Source organism: Diorhabda sublineata, chromosome 4 (genome assembly GCF_026230105.1).
Source record: "Diorhabda sublineata isolate icDioSubl1.1 chromosome 4, icDioSubl1.1, whole genome shotgun sequence".
NCBI lineage: Eukaryota > Metazoa > Arthropoda > Insecta > Coleoptera > Chrysomelidae > Diorhabda > Diorhabda sublineata.
The window spans coordinates 195,058-215,510 of NC_079477.1; the positions used below are offsets into that span (position 1 = coordinate 195,058).

The 20,453-nt window shown below is 31.2% G+C and overlaps 2 protein-coding genes across 3 annotated transcripts; one reads left to right on the forward strand and one right to left on the reverse strand.

The window, feature by feature from the left end:
• Positions 1–951: 951 nt before the first annotated feature.
• LOC130442715 (interleukin-1 receptor-associated kinase 4-like) lies at positions 952–5,858 on the reverse strand. The gene is made up of 7 exons (XM_056777052.1): positions 5,546–5,858; positions 5,174–5,494; positions 4,167–4,573; positions 3,310–3,875; positions 2,384–2,539; positions 1,696–1,902; positions 952–1,393 (listed from the first exon to the last, which is right to left on the reverse strand). The coding sequence occupies exons 1-7, from the start codon at positions 5,728–5,730 to the stop codon at positions 1,184–1,186; spliced, it is 2,052 nt and encodes a 683-aa protein (XP_056633030.1). The 5' UTR covers positions 5,731–5,858; the 3' UTR covers positions 952–1,183.
• A 668-nt stretch (positions 5,859–6,526) lies between these two features.
• On the forward strand, positions 6,527–19,150 carry LOC130442810 (uncharacterized). Of its 2 annotated transcripts, none has more exons than XM_056777166.1 (5): positions 6,527–6,667; positions 16,810–16,993; positions 17,058–17,138; positions 17,208–17,399; positions 17,570–19,150. In XM_056777166.1, the coding sequence occupies exons 1-5, from the start codon at positions 6,599–6,601 to the stop codon at positions 17,848–17,850; spliced, it is 807 nt and encodes a 268-aa protein (XP_056633144.1). In that variant the 5' UTR covers positions 6,527–6,598; the 3' UTR covers positions 17,851–19,150. The 2 variants fall into 2 exon arrangements, with proteins under 2 accessions (XP_056633144.1, XP_056633145.1); XM_056777167.1 differs by lacking the exon at positions 6,527–6,667 and adding an exon at positions 15,363–15,777.
• The last annotated feature ends 1,303 nt before the right edge of the window (positions 19,151–20,453 follow it).

Genomic DNA, 20,453 nt, shown 5'->3' on the forward strand with positions numbered 1-20,453 from the left:
TTCAACTCATTACAAAAAGAACGTTTTGAAATTATATATATTTTTTTCGTCCCTCAAAGCCACTTGAAAAATCCCTTTATTCCGTAGCGTAGAGAATACTTAAAATTATTATAGACTCCTGGTATTTACTGCGTTCGAATATGTAAATCTAATGACTTTGACTGTTCGGTATCGTTCGGCAATGCGCTTCAAGTATTTCGATTTCACTACTCGGAGTAGGATCTCTTCGCTCTTTTAAAAGAGTTTTGTTTTGACTTTTGACGTTTCAATACTTATCAATTAGCAATTTTTTTCGATAGTTGTTTGTATCTTTGAGTTGTTTTTGTGTATATATAAAATAAATATTATTATTCATAATGCGTATGAAATGATTGAGTAATATTATCTTCAGATGTCACACATTGATAGCCAGCTTCGATACGATTTGATTGTCCATCGCTAAACAGTAACCAAGCATTTAAAAAGTCAATTCGAGAAAAAGCGCGAAATTCAAATTTGTAATGTTTTCTTACATAAAAACGACAATTACTTTTATTAATCGAAACTGTGGCGATTCTCATATAAATAGTACCTTAGAGGATTAACAAAGAAATTAATTACGATGTAATTTGTTAGGATACGAGGGGCGATGGAGAATTAAGTTACAAAAAGAATTGTTTTCAAAAACATATCGAGACGGTAAAAGAGAATACCGGGGAAGTTGAAATTGGAAATTAACAATGGGTATAAAAAAATGTGAGAAATATTTTTTTTCGTTAATTAGAATTAGAATTAAGTAAGTTTTAAAGACGAATCGCTAAATGTCGAAGTGATGCGCGTTTCGATAACCAGGTTACCATCTTCAGAGACTGCAGGTAAACAGTGTAATTTTGAGTGTTGGTGTAGTGGTAGCGTATACAGGGTTTTCAAGATCGAATTCGCTAAAAAGAAGTAGGAAATTTGACAAAAGAATTTTTAAAAAACGCCAAAAATTTATATTTTTCACAATTTTATAATAAAACTTTTTCAATATATTGAATAATTCCAAGTTTTAAATCACTTTATAACAAAATAAAAATAAGTTTTTTTTTACTTAACAATATTTTATCACAAATTATTTCAATTAGAAAAAATAGAGCCATTTTAATCGTCGATAACACAAAAAAATATTCAATTCGTAGCTTTATCGAGAATTTGGGATATTTCACCAAAGATCAATATTTTTGATGAGATCGTCGAGTAGTACTTTCACTTGTAACATCGTCGGTCGTCTGTGTTTTTCTTCCAGACAACTTTGGGCTATTTTATAAAAATTTTTCGCGTAATTTATCGCGCCCTCCGTCCAACAACCAGCTTTGTAATCAACCAAATTCGATATATCATCACCTTCAATCGTTTCGCCTACGAACGTCACCTATAAAACGTCACAAAATATCTTGATAACGAAAAAACAGTTTACGGGGAAATTTCATAAATGTAGCAACGCCGCGACTAACTTATACACATGACGTTTTTTTGTCGTCGTCTAACAACACAACAAATTTCCTACATTTAGAGATAATAGATCTGACAACATCGCAAAATGTAAAGAGTAATATAAAACAATCATTCGATTTATCTAGATCTATATAACCTTAGATGAGGTTTCAATATAATGATTCTTCAGTTGTTTGGATAAATTTTTTTTATTTGGCGACAAATTTTATTAATACGTACCAAATCAGCCCCGTCTTCGCCGTTGCCAATGGGCGGTAATGAAGTCAAAAGTTCTAATAAAACGACACCGAAACTGAACGTATCTAATTTGACGGAAATATCACCTGCGAAAGCTTCCCGGGGCATATAAGCGGAAGTACCGAATACGGTTGTCGCTGTGTTATTTTTTTGGTTCGGTATCAATTTGATCAATCCAAAATCGCCCAACTAAAATTTCAATTTACAATCATTCAAAATATGTGTGAAAAATTAGGTTAAAAAATAAATATTTCAAATCAAATGGAATATACTATATTTGGGACATGAAAAGGTAACTTTCCACCAAATTTCGTGAAGACAAAATGTTTTGTGTAAAAGAAAAAAAAATAAAAATCAAAAAACTTGGTTTTTTGAATTTTTCACCTAAATTTGGAGGTTATGTCGAAATAGTGTAAATATAAAAGTTGTAGATCTTTTTATTACCTATAACTTTTCCGTTCAACTTTTTTCCATGGGAGTTGTAGTTTTGTCGGAAATCGAGAAAAACTATTTTTTAACCTTAAAGAATTAGGACGCGAAGAATCGTCAAAAACATAACCTCAAAATGCGAAACTTATTATCGACTACCCCGGGGTTAGTTGATTGATTTTTCTTTAAATACCACAACTATTCGTTTCATACTTTTCACGAGGTACTGTCGAACACTTACCTTTGGTTGATTATTGTTATCGAGAAGAATATTTGCAGATTTAATATCTCTGTGAATCAAAGGAGTGGGAAATGCGGAATGCAGATATGATATAGCTTTTGATGTTCCCATTGCAATGTTTAATCTCGATTTCCAAGAAAGTTCATTAGGCGCGTTCTGAAATGTGTTACAACTAATAATATAATCGTCGATATCAAACAAAGAAATTAACAAAAAAACTGCAAAGAAAGGAACTAGAACTTAGTAGATAGAGATAAAAGTATATAACAATAATAATAATTGGGTTGCGTCCCTCCGATTTCGATATGTTAGGTTAAGTTAAGATTTAAGGTTAGGTTAGGATCCCTTCAGGTATTTTTTTCATAATATGAATAAAAATAGTGAACTAACCTAAAAATTATTGCAACTTTCTAGGTTAGGTTGTTATTATTTGATTCTTCAAACGAAAAAAAGTACCTGAAGGGATACTAACCTAACCTAACATACTGAGATTTTATCGAAATCGAAGGGTTAACTTAGGTTAGGTTCAAATTTGGTGGGGTTGGGGTTCCTTCAGGTTCTTTTTTACCTAACCTAAACATTATTACAATTTTCAGGTTAGGTGCGGTTAAATTATCAAATAATAATATCCTAACCTAGGTTACGTAAAATAGTAAGAAAGGTCAATTGTTTAAAACAATTTTCATTAAATTTGAAAAAATCTAAACCAATACAACAAATTTTTCGCATTTCCTCGTCAATTTTGAGGTTAGGTGTATACTACATAATAATTTTCCTTTTTTTAATAGAAATATTAATATTTAATAGTGCTTTAAAGACACAATATCAAACAATTTCACAAATATTACCAATATTCACGAAAATAAAGGAGCTACAGGATGTTTGGGAAAGGAGACTTGAAAAAAAAAAAAAAAAAAAATACTCACCTGTAGTCGATCCCTCAGCGCTCCACCCGGTATATACTCATACAACAAACAATACGTACTTCCATCACAAGAATACCCCAATATCGATAATAAATTCTCGTGTTTGTATTTACTCAATACCTCGACTTCGTATCTAAATTGTTTGGTTACTTCGTCGTCGACGTTAACAATTTCCACATCACCTATATGCAATTTCTTCACGGCTACCGGTTCATTCAACAGATCCGTAGCCAGATAAACGGTACCGAATTCACCGGAACCTAACAACCTTCCTTCAAAGTTATGCCCTCTGTATATTCCATCGTTGAAATTATTCGTGGATATTTCCAAATTTTGGTAACAGTAGTGAGGAAGTACCGTATCTAACGATAAATTCGGTAGAGGTGAAGAGCAAGAACGATTTTTCGAATTCGTTTCCAAAGAAAAATTCGTCGAATTTGAGTTTTGAGTAGCCAAGTTGTTTACTTGGAGCATACTCAGATCTGGTATATTGGATGGAATATCCGATTGTTGATGCAGTACAGTGAAATCCGGTAATACGGAATCTGATAATTCATACCGGTTGCCTATAAATAAAATTGATTCAAAAAATTATATAGTATATGGTATTCACTTGGTTTGAGAAAAAATAATTTATATTCAACTTTTATCGTAATTTCTTTTTAATTCTTTGATCAATATTTATAGAAAAAAAGTTAATGAAAATTTAAAAATTTTGTAGGTAGTTTAAAACATTTCAGTAAGGGCGCCATATGATACAAAGTAAATCTTTGATTAATTTGAAAAATGGTATATATATCGTGTTTTGTGCCACGACTAAAACACCTGATAAATAAATAACTGTATAAAATACTAACTTTGAATATTTTCATCTGTTGTGATTGAATTATTCAGAATCGGTAAATTGGGTATGTTCTCCTTTATTTCCCCATCAACTCGAACAGTAGAATCTAATATTTGACTGAAAGCCGGATTGTAGGTATCATTATAAGAATAATCGGAACTATTAGTAGTTTGAGAATAGCTATCTGATATGCTGTTCGTGACATCTGATGTCCCATTTGTTATTTCACCATTTGATTTCATTATCAGCGAAAGATTTGGTATATTAACATCCACTGGATTTTCCGTATTGGAAAATTCTATCATATCTGAAATTTCTTTTGGTGTATTGGATTCTATTGTACTGTTTATTTCTTCCTCATCAGGCGTGATGACAATTTTAGGTATATTATTATCTTTTTTAGGAATTTTATTTGAGTGCCTAAAAAAGAGCAGTATATAACTGATCTTTTGGCATGATTTCGATTTTTGAGGTACCCAACTTGACTGCAACAAAGACTTCGACCCCACAATGTTTCAAATGCACCACATACTACACACACTGAGTCTCACAAATACACAAACCAATAGACATGGAATGCTTGCAAGTTTACATCCCTTTGGTGCATACTGAGTAGTAAAAAAGTCCACAAGCTCGATAATATTAAATAAATTAGAAAAAATTAATTGTTTCACTTTCAAACTTCAATATATCTGAAATGAAGTAACCTACAATTTTTTTTATGTACTTCACTTGTCAAAACGTAAAAACAAGATTAAAATTATTAAAATACAACAACTAAAGCAAATTTTTCGAATTTTGACATCTCAAAATGTAAGGGTGATGGAAAGTTTTCTTTATTTTCCCCATACTTCAAAGGATGAACTATATCAAATTTAGGGACCACAAAAATCGTAATTTCTCTCGATCCTTCAATTAATCGGAAGGAAATCAAACTTTAACCCTGCGTCGATACAAAAAATGTTCAAAATGAATAAATAATTCAATATATTTAATAAATATGGAGATAATATTCCTCACGTTCTTATTAATGTAACCGCTTCTGCAACATAATTCACATTATCTAAAATTTTCTCAATTTCCTCATCCTTTTCCTTCTCCTTGATTAGTTGACTTAAATCGACGGTTATTTCAGCTTCGGGACCAACGTCTGGTCTACAAGGTTTTTCTTGTTGAAGCAGATTAACAGCGACATAATCTGCTGCTCTATATAAATTTGCCTTGGTTAGGAGATACAAAAGATGTCCTAGAGCAGGTCGTACTCTACCTGATGTTCCCCATTCATCAAATAAAATTTCTGTACAAGTTCTTTTAGATTTTTTCGATTCGTTTTCAATCAAACTAAAACAATTTAATGAATTTATTGATATTACAAATCGAGTAATTAATTACCTGAAATGTCTTGAAATATATTTATGTTGATTCTGTGGTGTCAAATCGCATTTATAATTCGTTTTTTCTAACGTTTTTGGTATTATACTCATTAGTCTTTTCCATAAATCATGAGTTTCTAGAATCGACGCTAATTCTCGTACATGACTAGGTAGTAATTTTCTTATTTCTAACGAAGAATCCATATTGGTATGTTAGATTTTCATATTTCACATAAGTATTTAAATTACATTATAAATGTTTTTGTTTAATTTTATTTCTACTTCTGACGTTTCTATTTGACACGTTACAGATTTCTAATAGGTACAGCACCAAATGGTAGATCGCGCTACTTTTAGAAATTAATGGAGTTATCTGTAATAAATTATCAAACAATTATGAAAAAGAAAATAGAAAACTGTTATGGTAGATTTTTGGTAAAAATTAAGGTGGGTATTATATTCAAGAACATTGGATAAAATACTGGAGAAAATGTCCAGCTTTATACGATAAATAATAATAGTTCAAAAACCTTTTAGATGGCGCTGGCGTACACGATGAATTTAGCAATTTTAGAAGAATTGAAATATGACAAGTAACAAATGTTCAATGACTAATAATTGATACCGATAAGTAAAGAGACGATTATCCACATTTTTGAATTTGTTTAGAATAGCAATTAAATGCTATAATACAAAAAATTACGTTGAATTCCAAATTGCGAAATGACGAACAAATTGTTTTGTAGAATTCAAAGGGAGATACGGGAAATTTGGATTTTGTAATATATCATAAATGTAAACACATTTCATTTCTGCTTTGGGCATTTGATTTGGCACGTTACATATTTTTAAATCGGTAATTTTACAGGGTTGTCTTTATTAAATAACAAATAAAGAAATTATGGTTTATAGACTACAGAAAATTGGGTCTCTATTTGGAATTTTTGAGGTATATTCTACAAAAACTAAAAAAACTAAATATCTTCTGTTTTATCCGGTATGTGAATATTCAAATAGTTCTCGATGGAAGTAATAGATCACGGAAAATAAAACCAAACTTTTATACAGTTGAATGGGGCAATTAAAGTTTGTGCGTGGCGTTCAAACAATCCCCCGAATAGGACAAACAATCACAATCGCGGTAATAACCAATTCTAGAACTTGATTTATCACTTCGAATTCAAAAACATTTCCATGACGAAGCGATAAATAGTGGCTGGGACTCGTGGTATTCCAGAATTTTATGTAAAAAAGACCATTATGGAATTTAAAAATAGTCCAAGCTTTTAAAATAGTTTCAGTTTAATCCTCCAAAATGATTTAATTCTAGTTATCTAATCTAATAATTACGGAAACCAACAACTTAATTAATTCAGTTGCAAAACTATTGAAATTAATCGATTACTCTTATGTAGGATATTTATAAGAAATGAACAAAAATATCGGTAATCGAAAATAATAAATTAAAAAGATTATCGAATGTAGCAGAAGTAGTTTTAAGCCGTTGGTTTCGTTTTACTTAAATTCTTGATGATTTGATGAATCAGTGGCAAGAAATTTGTGGTTAGTTGTTTATAAAAAACATTTTCCATAACATCTCGTACTTGAATTACAAAATTCTCGACTGAAATATCCTTGGAAAGCATATGAGAAATAATATTGCAGAACGTTGCTCGCCGACTGGACTAAACCATACAGTAATGTTTTAAAATCCATGAAAATGTTCAATTTATTCATAAGTATAGTCATTTCGAGCAGTAATTGTCATCGCAAATGGTTTTTAATGTTTTCATTGATGTATTTTTAAAAAATTTCCTAAAAATTAAAATAGTTTAACGAGTTTAATTATTTTATCGATATTATTCGATGAAACACTGGAAATTATACTGGGAAATATAAAATTAACGGAAAATTAACTTTAGATAATTATTATATTTGTATAAACAACAATTATGATCTATCTTTCTAGTGGAAATCGGTTGATGTATGAACGAAAGGATAATCATCTCAATTTTGATGAAAGTATGGTATGGAACGAACATTCTTTAGCACGACAGAGTTCTAGACACGTGGATTCAACAACTTTGTTTCTCAATCTGGAAACAAACGTGTTTGGAAGTACCTACCAACAATTAAAAGATTTCTTTAATAGTTTCAAGAGATAACTACAGGTCAATATAATTTTTTTATAAAAACCTGAAAACATACAATGAATCACCTTTTATTACATTAGGAAAACATCGTTGTAAATGTCATAAAGCGCTATCGACATATATAAATTGTGGTAATGGTTGAATTCAAACGAAATTAGCAATAAAATTAACCGTGTGTTGATCCGCAAAAGCCGAATATGTAAATTAGTCGTTTGTTGAATATTCGAAAAGAAAAAAATGCCCCGTAGGGTTCATACCGAACCCTTTGTATGCCTGTCACTGACTTATAATGAATTACATGCATTGTAGAAAACAAAAGGCATCCAGAAGCGCCCCAAGGACAACCGGAACTTCCCGAGGGTAGAAATTGACTGACCACCATAATGACCAAAAAGCTTTCGTCACATCGTACGTCACTTGATTTCTGCAATAGGCATAATAAGGAACAGAACTCCCTAGATAGACACGATTTTTGCTAAAGATAGTCAGTGGCAGAACGCGATAAAAGAAAATTGATAAAAGTAGTTTTTTATCCCGTAGGAAAACGGATAGAGATAGAATCAAGAAAAAAGGAAAAATACGTAGTAGTTGAAAGAGAGAATGAACTAAACAGAGCGAAAGAGATAGAAGAATGATATACTAAAATGAAGATTGGTTGAGATAGGAAGATACAAAGATACAAATGCATGTAAAGCTTTTTTCCCTTTTCCCTTCAATGTAGTTGATATTTAGCAGACACGCTTTTCGAAACTAGTAAACTTCTTCAAATGTATGATACATTTCAAACTTTCCATTCAAATTTTATTATTGAAAATTTCGTAAACAATTTCAATTTATAATTGTACGAAAATAATAATCGATGAAATAGTAGTTTCCAATCTTTATTGATGGTTGTACACGACGCTGTCCTTCGACTATTTATTTGAAGGGCTCTTCCAGTTCATGCAACGATGTTTTGTTAACTTGAATGGATGGGTTTTTTATGAACTGTTCTTTTCAGTTTGGTGATTTCTAGAAAGGTTTCCCTAGAGTTTTTGTTAATGGGTAAGTGATGAGTCCGCTTTAATGGTTTTTGTCAGATATAAAAAGACTACTCGATTCAAGAAGTGGGATGCGTGATACACTTCAAGAGATTTGTAGTTAATGGTATTTTTCCGAATTTTCCATTCTACCGAATTCTCTTTTGCCTTCGAATTGTATTATTATTCTGTTTAGATTTATGAACACCGAATAATTTTGGAAATTTTCGAATGAATCCTCGTATGTTGAAATATCAACAGTCATGTAACTATCAAGATATCATTCAACAGGGGATATTTTATTCAAAACTATGTACAAAACCGACTAAAAGTGAAACTACGGAAGCGATCTCTTGCAAAAGCGAAAATTATATGCAAATCCAGATCTGCATCTCATTGTTGCCAAACCGTCTGGAAGATATGAATGATTTCCAAGCTGAAAGGCGGTATTATTTCGCAAAACAAAGCCTCTACCATGGCCTACTATTTTCCTCCGAAATATCAGGAACGGACTGAATTAAAAATTGACAACAACATGCTTATATTTTAGTTATAATTCTTGAACATCTCGGTATTATAAATAAAGGCTAATTATATTTGATTATTCATTCATATTATACATTGAACAAGTGTCGTCTTCAGTAATGCGACCCAAAACTCTAAATCACATCAAGAATGCAGCAAGCGCGGAAAACTCTGAACAACACGAGGACACTTCTGGCAAACCGCAATCTCAACCTGGAACTTCTACAGATGCGAAAATTGGACCATGGATACGCCCGCATACAAGAAAATTGATGCTTCGAAATGTACGTCTACGGGCTAATGCTGCGGATATCTTGGACGGAACATAAGACAAACATGGAGGTCTTACAGCGAATGGGTAATTTCTCACGACAATCAAGGAGAGAAAGTTGCATTACCTAGGACCTAGGAGCGAGATGAAATTCTCCGAAGATCGAAGGAAAACGGTGGTCAGTGGATAAAATTCATGGCTGAAAGTCTTTTCAGAGCTGCGGTTTCTCGACAATACCCATTTGGATCGCCAAGCGTCGTAAGAAGAAGCATTCTGACTGCTTCAAAATCGATATTCAATTGTTTTGATGGAAATATTATTTAAAAAAATGTGAGGCAATGAGATTATGTTGAGCTGAAGTTGGAGTTACCCAATATAAACAAGCATTTTAATTTCTTTTCTGGAGCTTAAAATCAATCTTTGGCTTGGTTCATATATTGGAACATCAAACTCTGTAAACTCTACATATTGTTCTTAATTCTGATTGAAAAATGGCGTGTGATGTATAAATTTCAACAAAAGTGTTTGTGGGAAATAATTATACGTTTTATTTATTTTCAATATCATAATGAACGACCTACTTTCTTCCAAGAAACACTTGAATCAACCTAAAAATATTAATTAATCGTTTAATGTTTGTTATATCAAGAGATTATTCTCTGAATCCCGACTCTGACTCCTTCAAGTGCTTGTTGTATTCTATCCTCTACAAAGACGTTTTATTATGCGATGATGAAGTGCGTATGTTTCTGTTTTTACCACCGCGACTTGATAAATGTCGAGATTAGGGACAGAAGATAGAAACGGAACGTGAACGTTGTAAATTCCAGACAAGGTTCGGCCGAGACGGAGCAAAACAAAAAAATTAAAAACGGTCACGTCTTTTTATCGGCAGAGTAAAATACTTTAATAAAAATATCACGTTTATAATTATTTCATAGGAAATAGAGATCTGACATACCGGAGATTGATATATGGTCGGTTGTCTCCAGCTACAAAGGAATTTTAAAATTCGGCGTATTCGCCATTAACCATTAAACTGGCTAGATATTAACCAATGACTGTTTTTCTTGTTTTTATAATTTCCTATCAATTTTTTTTCAATTTTTTAACCATAGTGTATCGTATATGATAACTTGCCATTTTAGGGGGTAGTGAGATTTAAAGTTATTCAGCTAAAAATTTCGAGAATTGAAAGTTTTTGTAAATAAATGTTGTTATAACTTTCGTTAGTCGTAAAACAGTATTACCAACATTTTCATAATGAAATTCCCTTGTCCCGAGAGAAAGAAATAGGTCCAAAAGTTTACCGCCCATTATTTATTATAGAAGGCGGTTTATTTATAGTATTTCTTTTTTAATAATCTCCAGGAAAGTCTATTTATTTATTTCTTTTGTTATATTTTGCAGAATTCTATTTGTAATTGTAATTTGTAATAATTTTAAAATTAGTTTTGCAGCTGTAAATTCATGAACTAAATTTGGAATCATGTTTAAACAGAGAGACTTTCCATGTTATCATAAGAATCTTTAGAAAATTGGAAGCTGTACTTTTCTGTATTTCTGTAAGAGGGATCAGAAAAAATTGGACCAAAACCGATTTTATTGGTTTTTTAAAACTGTACAAGCTATTAATTTAAAAATGCACCATCATATATTTTTCGATCGGTTTGTACAAACCCCATTCATAATATGTCGTTATAGGAAAAAATGAAGCTTTTCCTTCACGTACACCCCAAACAATTTAAGCAAAGCCGCAAAGTGAGTTTTGGAAAATTTATGAGAGTCAGGAGTCGATCCACGATATTTAACTGACAGATGCCAGAAAGTCTTAAACAAATACATTAGTCATGAGGACAACCCTCAATACGTAGAAATACCGCAACTATTTCGGTATAAGCAGAGGCGGAAACTTGGCAAATAATAAAAGGACATAGTTAAGTTTTATGGAAAATATCGAAAGCTTGAATAAAAGATTATAATTTACAGAACCTTGTCAATTACAAAAAGCCAGCGAACAAATCCTCTTAAAAAATCCAATTTACTTTTTTGGGAAAATTGTGCGTGCTCATTTCTGAGTTTCTTGTCCTGCTGAGTTCGCACTGTTCACAATCCAATAGCAATCAACGGAAAAATTAGGCCCGGAAAGTGAGACTCAAGTATTTTCTTTTGATATTCGAGATATTTCGATCAATCAAATAAATGGAAAATGTTTAATAAATATTGAGAAATATTCTAATGTTCTAATGTTGTAAAAATAAACTAATTTAGATATTTTATTAATTAGTTTTTCAAAATTTTAGTTCGAACAAATTCAAACGACTTACATAGAGACAATTTATAATTTTATAAAGAGAAGATAGATTTATAATTTGTTTTGAATTAAACGTAATGAATTGCGTATATACACCGGCCTATTAATTCGACAGAAAAAGGAAAGGAAGATATAGAGGATGCTGCTATTAGCCTTACAATAGATAATCAATCACGTCATCCTTGGCACGCACCAAATTAAAGAACACTGAGGCCACGCCGTTGCCGATTTTCTAGTAAAAACTTACTAAGGATAACTAATTATTTTCGGGACGGTATTATACCAAAGAGAAAGAAAATAATTGATTTTGAAACGACGCTTTGGTTATTTATTACTATTACGAGCAATAGTTTGACGGCCAGTAGATGTAAAAACATTCAAGTCAAGATTTTTACATTTTTACTGATCCGTTTTCGGAAACCCATAAAAAACTTATATTCCAACCGGTTTATTTCAGATTTTCTCTCGATATTTATTTCTTCTTTCATCTAGTTAGAAAATTATTGTAGTAGTGTATGGATATATACGAGGTATATTCACAATGTAAGTTCCTTTCCATGGCGATTACTGTTCCTAATATAAAGAAATGTAGGACATTTTCTTTATTTATGATGTCAGCTTTGATTAAAATCAGATCTGTAGTCCGTTTTCCGTAATACAAAAAAGGTTAACCGAAGTAAAATTGATCGGTAAATTTGAGTTTTACGGACCAAAATGCTATGAGATTAAAACGGAAGAAGACGGTACAATCGATCGAGTTCATGATGAAGAACAACGTGGATACCCGTTTTTGATTACTGCTTTACTTAATTGAAAATAAGCTTAATCAAAACCGTATGTATACAATTAGTGCTTTTGCTATGGAATTCTAGCAAAACTTGACTCACCTTGGGTTTTTGACATGTTGCAATGAAGACAGTGATGATTTTAGTTAGATTTTTGGCAAAAACAGGCATTTTATTGATCGATTTTTTTACCACGAGGCCGAGCAATGCACATACCTAAATGGAACTTAGTTTGTGTTTGATATACCTCGTAATATAGAACTCGGGAAAATTGAAGCAGCACAAATAATTAAATGTATATTTTCATGATTTTGAATACAAAACTGTCTAAAATATATTTTTTTTGATGTAGATCTGCTCCAAAGTTACGTTCCACATATTTATAACAAGTTTCAACTCGGAAAGGAGTCAAATTGAAATGTGTATTATTATTATTATTAAAAAAAAAAAAAAAACATTAAGTATTCTACTAAATCAGAACAATGGTTCCGAAATCCGCCCACTACTTATACTTTTCCTGCCTCTTTTCTCATCATAACATAAAATACAACTGGAAATCCTCCTTTATAACTATTGGAATGCCTTTGTCTACGTACGTAAACTTCACTTGTGATCGTACTTACACAGGAATGGACTCGCTTTAATCTGGATTTTCTAAAACAATCACGAATAATTATTTCTTCGATTTATTCAATGCTTCATACATTATTACATAAACAAATTTTCCAATGCGATTCGACAACACTGTCCACCTATTATGGAACGATTTTTAATATTTTAAATGCGAAATATATTGTTATAAAATAAAATAATTATCGATTTCTCCTTATTTCATAATAATTTAAATATTGTCACACTGTGGAATTTCCAAAACTATATTTGTTTTTGAATCGTCCGGATTTTACTGACTTTTTTCAATAGAAATTACGTCTAACCTAACGACCTAATTTTGATATCAAAATACTACAACAGATGCGTATAGGGGTCCTAAAAATATCAATATACCAAGCTACATCCCCGAGCAGGATAATAGAGTCTAGAATTAGGATTTAAAATTTCGAAAAAAAGTCATTTCTTTGCAACCTTTCTACTATAAAATTTAGTACACTGGAACTATTCTAGGGACTAATTGAGGGCTACTTATTTTCTCATTAAATGTTTAATTTGAATCTAAAACTTTTCACTTTCGTAATTTTTATAAATCTTTGTCATTTTTAAGAAAACTGATATCTTTTTCGAACTTCCCTATAGAAAAATATACAAAAAATATAAAAAAAAAAATAATTAAATTCATGATCGTAATAAACTTATTTCCGTTGATCAGTTGAATTCCTTTAGCCAACTATTTGGTGTATTATTGTACTTTCTCTGCTTTTTCTCCTTGTAAATCTTATATAACATTCTTGTACATTTGACGTAGTTATCAAAATTTTACCATCGATTGTTTGACATTTCCAAAATTGACAATTTGATTTTAAACGTAATCGTTAAGCCCTACTCTGTTTCTCAAGGGATAAACCAAAAGTCCCTACTTATATAGGGAGGAATTATTACAATTCCAAGATGAACTTAATGATCTAGGGGAAGACGTCCCTCGAAAGAAACTTGTCCGGTGCCCTTGAAGTGTGACGTTGTATTCCCTACAAGATATTTTAATTAAGGTCGATTTATGCAAACGGGCCGAATCTCCATTCCGTACGTCAGTTTTGGCAAAGAAATATCATAATTTTTTGTTATTTGTTCAAAAAATGAACAAAAACTCGTATGCTAAAAAAAACAACTCACTCAAAATAGAGTCTCAATTAAAAATAGAAAATTATGAAAACAATCCTAAGATTAATAACCATAAAATAAATTTTGTTTCATTATTTTTATTTATATTAAAAAGAAAATTGAATAAAAAATACTGTCAAGCAAACTCGTTGCATTTAGTTGATATGATACAATAAAATTTTTAAATTGATTCAAAACGGATAAATCCGATGGAATAATTGAATTGATTCCCTAATTAATTTGGTTATTTATAACATTCGGCTAATATAATAAATTTTTCAGTGGTAGCGTTCTAATCCATTAGACAGGGATTTAATTCCGTTCAATTACGAATTAACTTTCGAAACGAATTTGAATGGTATACACGTGAAATTCGCATTTCTCCATTTCCTTTGTTCAAATTATGGACGTACAATACAGGATGTTTTTCAATATACTCAATTATTTTCTTATTTCTTAGACTGTTTTTATGGTTAAATTGTGTTAATTTTAGGTATCTTCTGATTAAAACAAGCTTAGAATTAACGTCAATCAATCTATTTGGGTCTGATTTGACATTGACAATTTGCATGATCATATATATCAGGGTGATTTTCTTGAAATTTAGAAACTTCTGTCCTAGCAGTTTTTAAAATGAGCCGACTAACCGACTTAGGATATATTTTTTTCGAATAAACATAAGCAAGGACGATTTCCAATTTTCCAGAAACTTGCTTGTTTCAAACGTTTACTGTCAACAACTTACTCAGTAATTTCTGAGTCATTGCTGTCTGACGCGCGTTTCGATAACCAAGTTATCGTCTTGGGAGAAGGTTTATTGGTGAGAAAATTTAGTATAAAACAGGTCATTAGATTTCAGTTTACCTTCAGTCTCTGAAGACGATAATTTGGTTATCGAAACGCGCGTCAGACAGTTTAATTGTGAGTTTTGGTGTAAACAGTGTATTCAAAACGTCATTGCTCACAGATATAACTTATTAACGCCACCTATTGTTCGATTGTAAAAACTCGCGTTAATTCATTAGCAAATTGATAATAACGTGAAAATACTTTTTACGTGTTGTTGGAAACAACGAGAAATAAAAATTTTTGAATAGGAATGTTTCTGAAAAAATATTCATTAATTCAAATGTATTTTTAATATACTATTCTCAATAATCATAATGTTAATTAAACTCAAATTATTGATTATATATCGTGTGGTTCAGTTCTAAATAAACCCAATTTTTCTTAATATCAGTTTCATGTCGAATCGGTATTATCGAATGTGTCACAACGAATTTCCGACAATTCAAATCAGATCTTTTTCCTAATTTGCTTAATAAACATATATAAATAAAAAAAAAAACATATATCGAAAGATAGATTATTGGTGATTGGTGTTTATGCACAAAGTAAAATGAGGATACTAGTAAGTTTTTCATTTTAAATATTTAAGTTTTAAGTTCAGTTGATGATCGACAATAATATTGTAAATCTTAAGACATTTCAAGGCCGTTTTTGGAAGCTCATACTCGTAATTTATCAGTATTAATAAGTCAAAGTCATTAATAAACAAGCAAAAACAATTTATTTGAAATTAAAATGTACTTGTTAATAATTTGATTACAATGTTTTTCGGTTTTCGGGTTTTATTGAGTTTTTTGATCTATAATTTTTATGAGCTTTCGTTCTTGTACACCCCTTTCGGTTAATCGACTATCCGAGGAGTAATAAGTAACTTTTTTCCTTGGTACTCGAACCAATAACTTTGATTTCTTTCAATTTTGAATCGTATTTCTTCCAATGGGCATATCATCACTATAATCATCATTTTCGTATCTTCAATGAGGATTTATTCTTATAAATATTCCCCATTTGACATTCAATTTTTCAGTACCCATTGGTTAAATACAGGGTTGTATTTAACTCGATTGTTTGACTGGATAAAGTCAGACAAGCAATCGGCATCTTCTCCACCTCGCCAAGGTGATTTTACCACAGCTATATGATAGAATTTCCGTTGTATTCCTTCAGGGATATTTTCATTTCGTAATTTTATCATTTTCGTTATTTCTACGGAACTTGATGCTGTCCAACTTTGTTATCTTTCACAGGAATTTGATTGCAGTATTCGTGATAAAGAATAGCTGAAATGAAACACTTTTGAATGGTTCAATAATAACTTTCTTCAAACTCTGTACCTTCTTTTCTCTTCTCATCTTCACAAACCAATCATTTAAAATCTTCCTTCCATCTAATTGATACTATCTATCATAGCAAAACTCAATAAACGATTTCCATACAATTTTTTTACTGTAAACGCTATTTTTTGGTATGTGGTATATTTGATTCTATAATTTCGTTAATATTCTCGTCAGTATTACTGACTGGTCATCTTCAATCAGAGGATTGATTATTTATAAAGTAAAATTCCAGCTAATATATTAATTACTTATTATAGATTTTAATAATGATATGTGCGTGTGCTACGGCGAAACCAGGCTTCTTAGGTGACGTTATTAATAAGATTACAGGACATGTCGTAAGAACATTGGGAATAGAAAACGAAGAATCGATTGTTGGAAGTTCAGAAAACGAACAACCCCTAGTTGTAGATTCGGAAAATGATAAACCAATAATTAGTGGTGCGTATCAATGTCTTATATTCTTATTAATGGGAATAAGAGATGAAATTTTGATTATTTCAAGGTACTGGTGCTCAAGAAGAAAGTCCTTCACTACCCTTCAGATTCTTCAAAGGTATTTTTAACGCTTTGGACAATATTGTAGGTAATATATTGAATATATGTATTTAAAGTATTGAATGACAATAAATTTGATTGTTATGAAACTTTTTAGTTCCAGATATACTTGATTCTGAGAATAAAAACTTGAATTACGGACAAGGGGATGATTATAATCAACTGAGCGTGATTCATAATTATCGAAGAATCCCTCGAAGAATATATAGGTATTACGCGAATATGGGTGTAAAGCCATTACCAAATAGCGAAATGTGTTCGTGTCCGTTTGAGTTGCAATTCCGACGAGGTAAATTTGCTTTACCTGTTGATTTAAAGTAATTAGTAGTTTTTAAATGTCATGAGTTTTCCTGGTGAAATAACTTTCTTGTCAAGCTGCTTTATATTCGGATTACGAATTTCTTCTAATTAATAGATTTAACGGAAATGATCTTATCACCATAAAATTTTTTGTTCAAGGTTCGAATAATTATGGTACGAGTAATAATAGAAATAATTCTTTCATGGGAACACTAGACGAAGTAGACAGTCCGTTTGTGAAACCCTCGGGATTAGGAAAAGATTATCCCTCAGACAATCCTAACAATTTCAGCGAGGAGCCTTTTCAAATACCAAACTATAGTGATGTATTGAAGAGACCTCCTTATACAGAAGAATTTAGTGAATTTCAACCGAGGCCTATATTATCGACGTCACAACAGATGTCAAAGAAAACCGATGTCGAAGAAATTCTACCTTAGAAAATAAATTTGATTTTATAATAAAAAAAATTTATACGTTAAATAATATTTTCGTCCTTTCGCTTTTCAATGTTTTTCAAGCGCTTATTCACGTTAGTTTTGTTGGTGGTTCATAGTTATATTTTAATGATAACAATGGTAATTGTCATAATCACAAGTTCTTATATTTTTTGAAAAAAACTATATTATAATTTACTGGGTATAATTGAATCATATATAAAATAATGAATTGCTGTTTAATAGTCTCGTAAAAACCGGCTGGACCGACTTGTTTAATTTTGATCTTGAATTATTTGTGGAAGTCCAGAGAAAGTTATGGACCAGGGTGATGTTTCTAAATTCACTATTTATCGTCGTGTCGTCTTAGTACTTCGTCGTTGGTGATTCTGTCAGTCCGAGGTATCGTCAGGATGCATCTATAGAACCACATCTCAAATGCCTCAAATAATCTCATCATTTGAGCTTCCAATGTCCAAGTTTCCACCCCTTACTGACAGTACTGACCACACATAACATTCCATGACCTAACCTAACCTATTCTGAAGTGGAGGTCTAGATTTCTGTTTGTAGCAATCATAAAGAAAAAATACAAAAGATAGGATGTCTTCATCCCGCGTATGCCGATTTTAAACGTTCAAAATTCTCGGTACGTCTGGCCTTTGCGTTGACCATAAATAAATCGCAAGGCCTGTCGTTAGAAATTTTGTGGAATGAACTTGGATTTTCCCTGTTTCGCGCATGGACGATTATATTTGTTTATTTAGGCACAGCAAAACAAAGAATATAGTTTATCAGAAAGCTTTGAATATACACATACTTTATTGTAACTGTGTGTGTCAGTCAATATCAAATTCCAGGATTATTTTTGTTTGTTTTAAGTTTATTTTAAACAAAAGTTTAGTCTTTTATTTATCGATTGGGGTGGTACAAAGTCTACCGGGTCAGCTAGTCAAAATTAAAAATCATTTGTATGATAACTTGCATACACAAATTCATGGAACTAATTATAAAATTTGTAAACGTTTTCACCCTATGTCTCTGATTATTTTCCCCATAGGTCTCCCCGTGCATATTTTGGGTAATAAATTTTGGTAGCTTTTAATTTTATAATTGCCAAGCGAAATCATTTACATACAAATATTTGTTAAGGGGAGATGGAACGATAACGGACATGAAACCCACTACGAAGAAATATATAGATTTGTTTCCTCATTATTTTGATTATCTTTTTTATCAGTAAAATTACTGTATTATTAATTTATTATTGAAAGTTTTTTTTGACTAATAAATAATAAGAAGACACTCGATGTTTGATTTTATCAAAATTAGTTTTCAATAAACTTTTCAAAAATTTTAACTATACAAGCGATACTACACTGAACAAAACCGAAAACATACTAACCATCAAAGAAGGAAGCTTATCCAAAAAATTAAAAAAAAATGGTTTAAAACCCGCTATCAACAGTTTTGTTCAATTTTCTACTGGATGTGATTCTAAGGGATAGTAGATTACGATCCCAAGGAATGATTCTTAATTGCAAAAGGCAAATCCTGGCATACGCAGATGATCTGGTGAACAAAGCAGGAACTACAGAAAATTTTACTAGTTGAAAAGACAAGAGTACAAGATTTTGAACACCTGGAAGTGACGAAATTAAAGAATTCGATAAGAGATTAGCAAGAGACAATGAAACAGTTGGTGTTCAAGGAAACTTATTAAGGTCCAAAGATGTAGAATTTACAGGACAGTTATACAACATAAGATGTTATATGGTAGTGATTGCTGGGTCATGAATGAAGAAGAGGAAAACGGGCTAATTGCATGGTAGACAGGATTGTTAAGAAAAACTATTGGAACAAGATAAATGGAGTTGCAGAGATTGCGTCGTTTGTGGCATGTAGCCAGAACGGATAAGGTGCAAAAAGAAGAAAAGGGCTATCTCCTAGAAGAAGGAAGACTTACAGAAGTTAAGGATAGCGAATGAGTGCAATGTAGCCGTGAACAACAGGATTTGGAGAAAAGCGGAGAAGAGACTTCAAGCTATGGGCCATCTTTAGAATTAATTCATAATCAGATAATTTGAATCGTCGCTAGAAGAGGAATATATTTTCGATTCAATACGATTCAAATTAAAATCCAAATCATCATTGCGATATTTCACATATTGTAATATTTTTTCTCGAGTCAACTACTGAATCCTTCTTAATGCTCTAAATTTATTGTTCGTATTCGTAATAGGGAAACAGTACGTCTTCTGGAAGTCCACGAAAATTTAAATTTATACCGATTTCGACTTGTTATTCGAAAGAACGGCAGACTAATATAGAGAGAGAAATTGCCAAGTATCTAGTAGGGTTGCTTTAGAATTTTATTATAATCTATTGTACATTGCTTTTGTGAATAGAAAATAGGTGTCGAAAATACAAAACAGATTGATGTTTTTATACAGAAATAATAGACGGATCGTTAAAGATATACATTTGTTACTAAATAGGCAATTTAACATTTTTTTTTTTTTCACAAAAATCAATATTCAATATTAGATATAATGTTTGGATCGAATACAATATTAGTCTATAATTCATGCTAAATGATCAACGTA

Excerpts from the sequence above, each read along its gene's own strand:
- LOC130442715 (XM_056777052.1), bottom strand. The coding sequence starts at position 5,730 with ATGGATTCTTCGTTAGAAATAAGAAAATTACTACCTAGTCATGTACGA. Across the intron at positions 4,574-5,173 it reads GCGGTTACATTAATAAGAAC|GCACTCAAATAAAATTCCTA; the intron begins GTGAGGAATATT and ends GCTCTTTTTTAG. Across the intron at positions 2,540-3,309 it reads CGCTGAGGGATCGACTACAG|AACGCGCCTAATGAACTTTC; the intron begins GTGAGTATTTTT and ends AACACATTTCAG.
- LOC130442810 (XM_056777166.1), top strand. The coding sequence starts at position 6,599 with ATGGGGCAATTAAAGTTTGTGCGTGGCGTTCAAACAATCCCCCGAATA. Across the intron at positions 6,668-16,809 it reads GACAAACAATCACAATCGCG|ATTTTAATAATGATATGTGC; the intron begins GTAATAACCAAT and ends TACTTATTATAG. Across the intron at positions 17,139-17,207 it reads CGCTTTGGACAATATTGTAG|TTCCAGATATACTTGATTCT; the intron begins GTAATATATTGA and ends GAAACTTTTTAG.